The sequence below is a fragment of the Narcine bancroftii genome, chromosome 1, assembly GCF_036971445.1.
Source record: "Narcine bancroftii isolate sNarBan1 chromosome 1, sNarBan1.hap1, whole genome shotgun sequence".
NCBI lineage: Eukaryota > Metazoa > Chordata > Chondrichthyes > Torpediniformes > Narcinidae > Narcine > Narcine bancroftii.
In genome coordinates, this window is record NC_091469.1 from 28,272,802 (window position 1) to 28,286,197 (window position 13,396).

The 13,396-nt window shown below is 42.8% G+C and overlaps 1 protein-coding gene across 1 annotated transcript in view; it reads right to left on the minus strand.

The window, feature by feature from the left end:
- LOC138756661 (protein shortage in chiasmata 1 ortholog) overlaps window positions 1-13,396 on the minus strand; it is a 241,433-nt gene that overhangs the window by 107,167 nt on the left and 120,870 nt on the right. The window contains exons 22-23 of the mRNA XM_069923047.1: window positions 12,236-12,353; window positions 11,178-11,289 (exon numbers count right to left, since the gene is read on the minus strand). Of these exons, the coding sequence (XP_069779148.1) occupies window positions 11,178-11,289; window positions 12,236-12,353 (230 nt within the window). The remainder of the gene's footprint in view (window positions 1-11,177; window positions 11,290-12,235; window positions 12,354-13,396) is intronic.

Genomic DNA, 13,396 nt, shown 5'->3' on the forward strand with positions numbered 1-13,396 from the left:
TATGCCCCTCACCATAGGAAGTCTTTATTCCTCAAGTCCCCACCTATCAGTTACTCCATGCCCCTCACAATAGGAAGTCTTTATTCTCAAGTCCCCACCTATCAGTTACCATGCCCCTCACAATAGGAAGTCTTTATTCTCAAGTCCCCACCTATCAGTTACCATGCCCCTCATAATAGGAAGTCTTTATTCTCAAGTCCCCACCTATCAGTTACCATGCCCCTCACAATAGGAAGTCTTTATTCTCAAGTCCCCACCTATCAGTTACCATGCCCCTCACAATAGGAAGTCTTTATCCTCAAGTCCCCACCTATCAGTTACCATGCCCCTCACAATAGGAAGTCTTTATTCTCAAGTCCCCACCTATCAGTTACCATGCCCCTCGTAATAGGAAGTCTTTATTCTCAAGTCCCCACCTATCAGTTACCATGCCCCTCGTAATAGGAAGTCTTTATTCTCAAGTCCCCACCTATCAGTTACCATGCCCCTCGTAATAGGAAGTCTTTATTCTCAAGTCCCCACCTATCAGTTACCATGCCCCTCACAATAGGAAGTCTTTATTCTCAAGTCCCCACCTATCAGTTACCATGCCCCTCACAATAGGAAGTCTTTATTCTCAAGTCCCCACCTATCAGTTACCATGCCCCTCACAATAGGAAGTCTTTATTCTCAAGTCCCCACCTATCAGTTACCATGCCCTTCACAATAGGAAGTCTTTATTCTCAAGTCCCCACCTATCAGTTACCATGCCCCTCGTAATAGGAAGTCTTTATTCTCAAGTCCCCACCTATCAGTTACCATGCCCCTCATAATAGGAAGTCTTTATTCTCAAGTCCCCACCTATCAGTTACCATGCCCCTCACAATAGGAAGTCTTTATTCTCAAGACCCCACCTATCAGTTACCATGCCCCTCGTAATAGGAAGTCTTTATTCTCAAGTCCCCACCTATCAGTTACCATGCCCCTCATAATAGGAAGTCTTTATTCTCAAGTCCCCACCTATCAGTTACCATGCCCCTCACAATAGGAAGTCTTTATTCTCAAGTCCCCACCTATCAGTTACCATGCCCCTCACAATAGGAAGTCTTTATTCTCAAGTCCCCACCTATCAGTTACCATGCCCCTTGTAATAGGAAGTCTTTATTCTCAAGTCCCCACCTATCAGTTACCATGTCCCTCATAATAGGAAGTCTTTATTCTCAAGTCCCCACCTATCAGTTACCATGCCCCTCACAATAGGAAGTCTTTATTCTCAAGTCCCCACCTATCAGTTACCATGCCCCTCGTAATAGGAAGTCTTTATTCTCAAGTCCCCACCTATCAGTTACCATGCCCCTCGTAATTGGAAGTCTTTATTCTCAAGTCCCCACCTATCAGTTACCATGCCCCTCACAATAGGAAGTCTTTATCCTCAAGTCCCCACCTATCAGTTACCATGCCCCTCATAATAGGAAATCTTTATCCTCAAGTCCCCACCTATCAGTTACCATGCCCCTCATAATAGGAAGTCTTTATTCTCAAGTCCCCACCTATCAGTTACCATGCCCCTCACAATAGGAAGTCTTTATCCTCAAGTCCCCACCTATCAGTTACCATGCCCCTCACAATAGGAAGTCTTTATTCTCAAGTCCCCACCTATAAGTTACCATGCCCCTAACAATAGGAAGTCTTTATCCTCAAGTCCCCACCTATCAGTTACCATGCCCCTCACAATAGGAAGTCTTTATTCTCAAGTCCCCACCTATCAGTTACCATGCCCCTCACAATAGGAAGTCTTTATTCTCAAGTCCCCACCTATCAGTTACCATGCCCCTCACAATAGGAAGTCTTTATTCTCAAGTCCCCACCTATCAGTTACCATGCCCCTCACAATAGGAAGTCTTTATTCTCAAGTCCCCACCTATCAGTTACCATGCCCCTCGTAATAGGAAGTCTTTATTCTCAAGTCCCCACCTATCAGTTACCATGCCCCTCATAATAGGAAGTCTTTATTCTCAAGTCCCCACCTATCAGTTACCATGCCCCTCACAATAGGAAGTCTTTATTCTCAAGTCCCCACCTATCAGTTACCATGCCCCTCGTAATAGGAAGTCTTTATTCTCAAGTCCCCACCTATCAGTTACCATGCCCCTCGTAATAGGAAGTCTTTATTCTCAAGTCCCCACCTATCAGTTACCATGCCCCTCACAATAGGAAGTCTTTATCCTCAAGTCCCCACCTATCAGTTACCATGCCCCTCATAATAGGAAATCTTTATCCTCAAGTCCCCACCTATCAGTTACCATGCCCCTCGTAATAGGAAGTCTTTATTCTCAAGTCCCCACCTATCAGTTACCATGCCCCTCACAATAGGAAGTCTTTATCCTCAAGTCCCCACCTATCAGTTACCATGCCCCTCACAATAGGAAGTCTTTATTCTCAAGTCCCCACCTATCAGTTACCATGCCCCTAACAATAGGAAGTCTTTATCCTCAAGTCCCCACCTATCAGTTACCATGCCCCTCACAATAGGAAGTCTTTATCCTCAAGTCCCCACCTATCAGTTACCATGCCCCTCATAATAGGAAATCTTTATCCTCAAGTCCCCACCTATCAGTTACCATGCCCCTCACAATAGGAAGTCTTTATTCTCGTCCCCACCTATCAGTTACCATGCCCCTCGTAATAGGAAGTCTTTATAGTCAAGTCCCCACCTATCAGTTACCATGCCCCTAACAATAGGAAGTCTTTATTCTCAAGTCCCCACCTATCAGTTACCATGCCCCTAACAATAGGAAGTCTTTATTCTCAAGTCCCCACCTATCAGTTACCATGCCCCTCGTAATAGGAAGTCTTTATCCTCAAGTTCCCACCTATCAGTTACCATGCCCCTCACAATAGGAAGTCTTTATCCTCAAGTCCCCACCTATCAGTTACCATGCCCCTCGTAATAGGAAGTCTTTATCCTCAAGTCCCCACCTATCAGTTACCATGCCCCTCACAATAGGAAGTCTTTATTCTCAAGTCCCCACCTATCAGTTACCATGCCCCTCACAATAGGAAGTCTTTATTCTCAAGTCCCCACCTATCAGTTACCATGCCCCTCACAATAGGAAGTCTTTATTCTCAAGTCCCCACCTATCAGTTACCATGCCCCTCACAATAGGAAGTCTTTATTCTCAAGTCCCCACCTATCAGTTACCATGCCCCTCACAATAGGAAGTCTTTATTCTCGTCCCCACCTATCAGTTACCATGCCCCTAACAATAGGAAGTCTTTATTCTCAAGTCCCCACCTATCAGTTACCATGCCCCTAACAATAGGAAGTCTTTATTCTCAAGTCCCCACCTATAAGTTACCATGCCCCTCACAATAGGAAGTCTTTATTCTCAAGTCCCCACCTATCAGTTACCATGCCCCTCACAATAGGAAGTCTTTATTCTAAAGTCCCCACCTATCAGTTACCATGCCCCTAACAATAGGAAGTCTTTATTCTCAAGTCCCCACCTATCAGTTACCATGCCCCTAACAATAGGAAGTCTTTATTCTCAAGTCCCCACCTATCAGTTACCATGCCCCACACAATAGGAAGTCTTTATCCTCAAGTCCCCACCTATCAGTTACCATGCCCCTCACAATAGGAAGTCTTTATTCTCAAGTCCCCACCTATCAGTTACCATGCCCCTCACAATAGGAAGTCTTTATTCTCAAGTCCCCACCTATCAGTTACCATGCCCCTCACAATAGGAAGTCTTTATTCTCAAGTCCCCACCTATCAGTTACCATGCCCCTCACAATAGGAAGTCTTTATTCTCAAGTCCCCACCTATCAGTTACCATGCCCCTAACAATAGGAAGTCTTTATTCTCAAGTCCCCACCTATCAGTTACCATGCCCCTCGTAATAGGAAGTCTTTATTCTCAAGTCCCCACCTATCAGTTACCATGCCCCTCACAATAGGAAGTCTTTATCCTCAAGTCCCCACCTATCAGTTACCATGCCCCTCATAATAGGAAATCTTTATCCTCAAGTCCCCACCTATCAGTTACCATGCCCCTCGTAATAGGAAGTCTTTATTCTCAAGTCCCCACCTATCAGTTACCATGCCCCTCACAATAGGAAGTCTTTATCCTCAAGTCCCCACCTATCAGTTACCATGCCCCTCACAATAGGAAGTCTTTATTCTCAAGTCCCCACCTATCAGTTACCATGCCCCTAACAATAGGAAGTCTTTATCCTCAAGTCCCCACCTATCAGTTACCATGCCCCTCACAATAGGAAGTCTTTATCCTCAAGTCCCCACCTATCAGTTACCATGCCCCTCATAATAGGAAATCTTTATCCTCAAGTCCCCACCTATCAGTTACCATGCCCCTCACAATAGGAAGTCTTTATTCTCGTCCCCACCTATCAGTTACCATGCCCCTCGTAATAGGAAGTCTTCATCCTCAAGTCCCCACCTATCAGTTACCATGCCCCTAACAATAGGAAGTCTTTATTCTCAAGTCCCCACCTATCAGTTACCATGCCCCTAACAATAGGAAGTCTTTATTCTCAAGTCCCCACCTATCAGTTACCATGCCCCTCGTAATAGGAAGTCTTTATCCTCAAGTCCCCACCTATCAGTTACCATGCCCCTCACAATAGGAAGTCTTTATCCTCAAGTCCCCACCTATCAGTTACCATGCCCCTCGTAATAGGAAGTCTTTATCCTCAAGTCCCCACCTATCAGTTACCATGCCCCTCACAATAGGAAGTCTTTATTCTCAAGTCCCCACCTATCAGTTACCATGCCCCTCACAATAGGAAGTCTTTATTCTCAAGTCCCCACCTATCAGTTACCATGCCCCTCACAATAGGAAGTCTTTATTCTCAAGTCCCCACCTATCAGTTACCATGCCCCTCACAATAGGAAGTCTTTATTCTCAAGTCCCCACCTATCAGTTACCATGCCCCTCACAATAGGAAGTCTTTATTCTCAAGTCCCCACGTATCAGTTACCATGCCCCTAACAATAGGAAGTCTTTATTCTCAAGTCCCCACCTATCAGTTACCATGCCCCTATGCCCCTAACAATAGGAAGTCTTTATTCTCAAGTCCCCACCTATAAGTTACCATGCCCCTCACAATAGGAAGTCTTTATTCTCAAGTCCCCACCTATCAGTTACCATGCCCCTCACAATAGGAAGTCTTTATTCTAAAGTCCCCACCTATCAGTTACCATGCCCCTAACAATAGGAAGTCTTTATTCTCAAGTCCCCACCTATCAGTTACCATGCCCCTAACAATAGGAAGTCTTTATTCTCAAGTCCCCACCTATCAGTTACCATGCCCCACACAATAGGAAGTCTTTATCCTCAAGTCCCCACCTATCAGTTACCATGCCCCTCACAATAGGAAGTCTTTATTCTCAAGTCCCCACCTATCAGTTACCATGCCCCTCACAATAGGAAGTCTTTATTCTCAAGTCCCCACCTATCAGTTACCATGCCCCTCACAATAGGAAGTCTTTATTCTCAAGTCCCCACCTATCAGTTACCATGCCCCTCACAATAGGAAGTCTTTATTCTCAAGTCCCCACCTATCAGTTACCATGCCCCTAACAATAGGAAGTCTTTATTCTCAAGTCCCCACTTATCAGTTACCATGCCCCTCACAATAGGAAGTCTTTATTCTCAAGTCCCCACCTATCAGTTACCATGCCCCTCACAATAGGAAGTCTTTATTCTCAAGTCCCCACCTATCAGTTACCATGCCCCTCACAATAGGAAGTCTTTATTCTCAAGTCCCCACCTATCAGTTACCATGCCCCTAACAATAGGAAGTCTTTATTCTCAAGTCCCCACCTATCAGTTACCATGCCCCTCACAATAGGAAGTCTTTATTCTCAAGTCCCCACCTATCAGTTACCATGCCCCTCACAATAGGAAGTCTTTATTCTCAAGTCCCCACCTATCAGTTACCATGCCCCTCACAATAGGAAGTCTTTATTCTCAAGTCCCCACCTATCAGTTACCATGCCCCTCACAATATGAAGTCTTTATTCTCAAGTCCCCACCTATCAGTTACCATGCCCCTCATAATAGGAAGTCTTTATTCTCAAGTCCCCACCTATCAGTTACCATGCCCCTCACAATAGGAAGTCTTTATTCTCAAGTCCCCACCTATCAGTTACCATGCCCCTCACAATAGGAAGTCTTTATTCTCAAGTCCCCACCTATCAGTTACCATGCCCCTCACAATAGGAAGTCTTTATCCTCAAGTCCCCACCTATCAGTTACCATGCCCCTCATAATAGGAAGTCTTTATTCTCAAGTCCCCACCTATCAGTTACCATGCCCCTCGTAATAGGAAGTCTTTATTCTCAAGTCCCCACCTATCAGTTACCATGCCCCTCGTAATAGGAAGTCTTTATTCTCAAGTCCCCACCTATCAGTTACCATGCCCCTCGTAATAGGAAGTCTTTATTCTCAAGTCCCCACCTATCAGTTACCATGCCCCTCACAATAGGAAGTCTTTATTCTCAAGTCCCCACCTATCAGTTACCATGCCCCTCACAATAGGAAGTCTTTATTCTCAAGTCCCCACCTATCAGTTACCATGCCCCTCACAATAGGAAGTCTTTATTCTCAAGTCCCCACCTATCAGTTACCATGCCCCTCACAATAGGAAGTCTTTATTCTCAAGTCCCCACCTATCAGTTACCATGCCCTTCACAATAGGAAGTCTTTATTCTCAAGTCCCCACCTATCAGTTACCATGCCCCTCGTAATAGGAAGTCTTTATTCTCAAGTCCCCACCTATCAGTTACCATGCCCCTCATAATAGGAAGTCTTTATTCTCAAGTCCCCACCTATCAGTTACCATGCCCCTCACAATAGGAAGTCTTTATTCTCAAGTCCCCACCTATCAGTTACCATGCCCCTCGTAATAGGAAGTCTTTATTCTCAAGTCCCCACCTATCAGTTACCATGCCCCTCGTAATTGGAAGTCTTTATTCTCAAGTCCCCACCTATCAGTTACCATGCCCCTCACAATAGGAAGTCTTTATCCTCAAGTCCCCACCTATCAGTTACCATGCCCCTCATAATAGGAAATCTTTATCCTCAAGTCCCCACCTATCAGTTACCATGCCCCTCGTAATAGGAAGTCTTTATTCTCAAGTCCCCACCTATCAGTTACCATGCCCCTCACAATAGGAAGTCTTTATCCTCAAGTCCCCACCTATCAGTTACCATGCCCCTCACAATAGGAAGTCTTTATTCTCAAGTCCCCACCTATCAGTTACCATGCCCCTAACAATAGGAAGTCTTTATCCTCAAGTCCCCACCTATCAGTTACCATGCCCCTCACAATAGGAAGTCTTTATCCTCAAGTCCCCACCTATCAGTTACCATGCCCCTCATAATAGGAAATCTTTATCCTCAAGTCCCCACCTATCAGTTACCATGCCCCTCACAATAGGAAGTCTTTATCCTCGTCCCCACCTATCAGTTACCATGCCCCTCACAATAGGAAGTCTTTATCCTCAAGTCCCCACCTATCAGTTACCATGCCCCTCACAATAGGAAGTCTTTATTCTCAAGTCCCCACCTATCAGTTACCATGCCCCTCACAATAGGAAGTCTTTATTCTCAAGTCCCCACCTATCAGTTACCATGCCCCTCACAATAGGAAGTCTTTATTCTCAAGTCCCCACCTATCAGTTACCATGCCCCTCACAATAGGAAGTCTTTATTCTCAAGTCCCCACCTATCAGTTACCATGCCCCTCGTAATAGGAAGTCTTTATTCTCAAGTCCCCACCTATCAGTTACCATGCCCCTCATAATAGGAAGTCTTTATTCTCAAGTCCCCACCTATCAGTTACCATGCCCCTCACAATAGGAAGTCTTTATTCTCAAGTCCCCACCTATCAGTTACCATGCCCCTCGTAATAGGAAGTCTTTATTCTCAAGTCCCCACCTATCAGTTACCATGCCCCTCGTAATAGGAAGTCTTTATTCTCAAGTCCCCACCTATCAGTTACCATGCCCCTCACAATAGGAAGTCTTTATCCTCAAGTCCCCACCTATCAGTTACCATGCCCCTCATAATAGGAAATCTTTATCCTCAAGTCCCCACCTATCAGTTACCATGCCCCTCGTAATAGGAAGTCTTTATTCTCAAGTCCCCACCTATCAGTTACCATGCCCCTCACAATAGGAAGTCTTTATCCTCAAGTCCCCACCTATCAGTTACCATGCCCCTCACAATAGGAAGTCTTTATTCTCAAGTCCCCACCTATCAGTTACCATGCCCCTAACAATAGGAAGTCTTTATCCTCAAGTCCCCACCTATCAGTTACCATGCCCCTCACAATAGGAAGTCTTTATCCTCAAGTCCCCACCTATCAGTTACCATGCCCCTCATAATAGGAAATCTTTATCCTCAAGTCCCCACCTATCAGTTACCATGCCCCTCACAATAGGAAGTCTTTCTTCTCGTCCCCACCTATCAGTTACCATGCCCCTCGTAATAGGAAGTCTTTATCCTCAAGTCCCCACCTATCAGTTACCATGCCCCTAACAATAGGAAGTCTTTATTCTCAAGTCCCCACCTATCAGTTACCATGCCCCTAACAATAGGAAGTCTTTATTCTCAAGTCCCCACCTATCAGTTACCATGCCCCTCGTAATAGGAAGTCTTTATCCTCAAGTCCCCACCTATCAGTTACCATGCCCCTCACAATAGGAAGTTTTTATCCTCAAGTCCCCACCTATCAGTTACCATGCCCCTCGTAATAGGAAGTCTTTATCCTCAAGTCCCCACCTATCAGTTACCATGCCCCTGTGATAGATTCTGGCAGTTCTTCTGAAATTACAACTGATTATTTTACACCATTTTTCTCTCCCTTAATTAATAGAAGCAGATCCGCCATTTTCAAACCAAAGAACACAATTTCAGAATAGAGCTTTTGGAATATTATGATTAAATGCATCTATGATTTCTTTGATACATTTTGATGTGGAAACTACCCTATATTTTGGTGTACAAGTTGACCCCCATTTTTCAGGATGTCCAGGCCTCCCAGAAACAAGCCAAAATCACAAGTAACAAAGCTGTAAATTAAGTCAGTAAAAAAAAATTGGCCTGCCAGGCAGGAGCAGCAACAGTCCTTGGAGCTGGAGTGCCAACATCGTGCTCCCGGGGGAGCAGGAACCTTGGCCTAACAGGCAGGAGTGATGACGGTGAACTAAGGGTGCCAGGTAGGAGCAGTTATGGTGGGACCCAGCTGTGGGGAGGTGTCAGGGAGCAGCAGTGGGGAGGTACTTCCAGCATTGTTTTGTACACCAAAATGATGTCAATCTGTTTTATTTTTTAATTAATTTAAGGTCTCAAAAGTATTTTTGACATATAAATCAACTACCACCCATTTTGAGAATTTTTTGGGCATTTTACAATTTGAGTTATACGCTGAAATATACGGTATAAACTTCTGGAATTTACCTACCAGAGTATCTTCTTAAGTATTGTTATTTTCCCTATTACCACCTTTTAAAACTCCTACTGAAAACCACTTGCACGACTTATTTTTACATTCTCTTGAACATTGGTATGATGCCATTTTTTATTGTATCAATGGATCCCAGGTAAATATTAACATAACTGCCATCTCCTTTTCATCCATAAAGTAATACCTTCATGTTCTTTAATGTACTTTCCTAGACCCTAAGTATTCTCTCTTTGCATACACACTCTTTTCTGTTAACCATATAACCATTTACAGAGCGGAAACAGGCCATGTCGGCCTTTCGAGTCCGCACCGGTTTGAAGCCAAGTGGATTGTCAGTAAGAACTGGAACAACTGTCGGTCAGCAACTTCTTGATGGTGGCAATGTGGAATGGCCATCTGTGATTGAATATAGGAGTTGGGATATCATGTTACATTTGGACAGATTTATGCATTGGAGGAGAAATCTACACCAAATGTCATTTGAGATTAGCCCAGAATGCCAAATTAGCCAGTGTGAACGAGTTGGGCTGAAGATTTTTCTATGACTCTATAACTGTACAAATTGTTGGTGATACCCCATTTGGAATATTATATGCAGTTCTGGACTCCCAACCATAGGAAAGATGCAGAAAAGATTCATGAATATGTTGCTGAACCTCAAGGGCTTGAGTTATTGGGAAACACTGGATAGGCTGGGACTTTTTTTCCCTGGAGTGCAGGAGGCTGGAGGGGTAACCTTATCGAGGTATATAAAATCATGTTGGACATAGATAAGGTGAATGGTCACAGTCTTTTTCACAGGGTAGGGAAATTTAAAACTAGAAGGCATAGATGAAAGGTGAGAAGGGAAAGATTTAAGAGGGACTTCCATGTTACACTGAGGGTGCTGAGTACATGGACAAAGCATTAGTCATGGGTACAATTGCAATGTGTAAAAGACATTTAGATAGGTACTGTATATGGAGAAGAAAGGCTTGGAGGGATAAAGCTTAGACTACTTGGTCAGATTGGATGATTTGGGCTGAATAGTTTGTTTCTGTGACTTTTTCACCTTTGTAATCCTTGCAATGAAAGAATGTAGGAAAAAAAAAATGGAAAAATAGGATTGTTGCAATTGCTCTGATAATTGGTATGGACTCAATAGGCCGAATTGTATGAATATCCAGATGACCTGGAGTCTTCAGTCCTTGGAGCAGCACAGTTACTACCTCAGAGCTGCAGTGATCTGGTTCAATGCTAATTTCTGGTGCTATATGAAAGGAGTTTGTATATTCTCCTTATAACCACTTAAGATTTATCTGGCTTTCCTCCCACATACCAAGGCATGTAGGTTCATAGGTTAATTAATAATTGTAAATGATACCTAATGTGTGAACCCTAGCATCTAAGGGGAATTACGTGGAATGTGGAGAGAATAAACAGATTCATTTAAATGGTTGGTACTAACTTGGTGGACTGAAGAGCTTGTTTTCGTGCAGTGTGACTGACTCCTTGGCATTTCTTTATGGGTCTGCTTCAAACCTTATTTTGCTTTTTATTACCTCTTCTACTGAAATTCTGTTCTTCTTTGACTTTCCACATAATGTCTATCATTAATAGCTGCTACTTCACAAAAGTTAACTCCTCATTTGATCAAACCATAGAGAACATTTTATTCTAAACTTGTACATTTCTTGTTATTAACAATATTATTTTTCTTCATACTTGCAATATTACAGCTGTGCACTCATCCACTGTTATAACAGCATAGTGATCTGTTCCTCCAAATAAGCGTAATGTATCAGAACTTGTTCTCTCCAAAAGAGTTATATTGTACCTGCAAGGTGAAATAACAATTATATCTATAATTTATATATCCATGTTTTCTTTGGAGAAACATTTGTAGCTACTGACCACTTTCAAGTAAAAATTTATTTTAAATTTTAGATCTATCCTTCACACCACTGATTAGCCATTTCCCACTGATCAAAGATACAATGAAACTAACCAGGCAATATTCTCATATTATGATAGAAAGTAATTCATTTGTAAAGACATTGGGTAATTGAAGGCATGTTAGCAGAAAACAAACTACTGAGCTTGAGTTTTATTAATATAATCATATAGTTAATGGTCTTAAGCAAGAATTGAGAGAGACTTGTTCAAGTTGAACAAAGACGAGCAACTATGTGGGAAATAACTCGATCATGAACTAGTAGGAAAGAGAGCAAATATTTGGACAGCAGACTGTTTCCTCATTAATTAATTGGACGTTTATTCTTATTCAGCATATTGAAGTTATATATACATGCTTCTATTAAATACATTGCAATTTATTGAAACCTATTGAGACTTGAATCTCCACACTAAGTCATGCAGCACATTTTTCCCCTGCTGTTTGCCAAATTTTTGGGTATCAGTAGCACTGCTAACGGCTTTCCTGATATTTGCAAAGTTCAACAGCATGCATATTTTATTGAAAAAAAATTGTATTCATTTCTGCCTACATGTTAAAAATAGCTGCAAAAATTTCTTTAATATTTTGCAAAAACTGCAAATAATAAAAAATGATGCTCTTTATTCATTGCTGAATATCCTTCATCAAAAGAAAGTATAATCAAGTAGTCTACTCCTGCTTCTAATTCACAAAATTGTAACAGAAGAATTACAAAGGACTAAAATCCCAGGAAGGGGAAAAAAAAAGTTAATCTATTGAATTCTTCCACCATTCCCATCTAAATATTTCACAAGTCTATAGGAATAAAGAGAATTGTAAAATCTACCTTGATTCTAGAATTTGTAGCATGTTTGGAGAGTTCAACAAACCTTCAGACATTAGGAATGTATAAGGAATCCGAAGCTCCATCAATGAGAACTCAGACTGAATGGCTAACATATTTCCTAAAGAGCAAAAAGGAACCATCATTCATTCTAGTATTTTAGTGGGCCTTTTCACACCACACTGTAAAATGAAAATTCTCAGGAAATTTTCTGGGAACCCTCCCGTGAACCTGAGGTGTAAATAGGTCAGCCTGGGAACCTTAAACAAGGTAGGGCTACAGCCCTGGGAAATTTTCCTGGACCACCCTCTTCCTGCGGTATGAAAAAGCAAATGGCCAAGCAAGGGAAGCCTCATGACATCAGTGCTTGCGTGTTGCATCATGTAGAAGGTTAAAATTAAAAGATACCTACTTCCTGAAACAGCGGGCGACTTCAGCACATTCCAAAAGCAGCACAATGTGGGATGAATGGCCGTCCTCGTTAACCATAATCCTTCACACAGCTGGATTTCTCAGAAAGGTTCCAGCTGCGTGAGGAATGACAAGTGGTTGGACAAGTGACTGACGGATGGACAGGGAGCGTCATTGGTTGGGACCTAAATTGTCAAGGAGGGAAAATTCCCAGGAATTTGGACCACAGTGTCAAAGGGCCAGGAGGTCCTGAATTCCCTGGAATTTCACCAGGACAAAGTAGGGTTACCGCTCACCTGTGGTGTGAAAACCAGAAAGACCATAAAAAGTTTTTTTATACTGAATTCAGTAAAAATTGAGTCCAAGCCATTATCTCAAACTGAAAAGTTGTTTTGATTTAAGAAACTGTGATGATACAACCACTACACTGGCCACATACCTAGCAGCCTACTGCAGGGGCAACCACTGGGAGGCTGGCCCCACCTGCTGGCTGTTGATCAACAGCCCGTATAAAGACTTGAGCCGGCCCCTTCAGAGAGCCAGACATGTGGAGTCAGAAAAGATACTGAGACTGGTGTACAACTTCAAACTAATTAAAGCCTTTTGTACAGTCTGTGGACTTTGGGTCAGAATTATTCACACAGCAGCACTCACAATTTAATTAGCTTAAAATTAAGAGGACGATGGAGAAGTTCCTCATCATTGAGAGGCTGGATCAACACCCGCATGCTCCAGCATACTTCAAGATCTGGA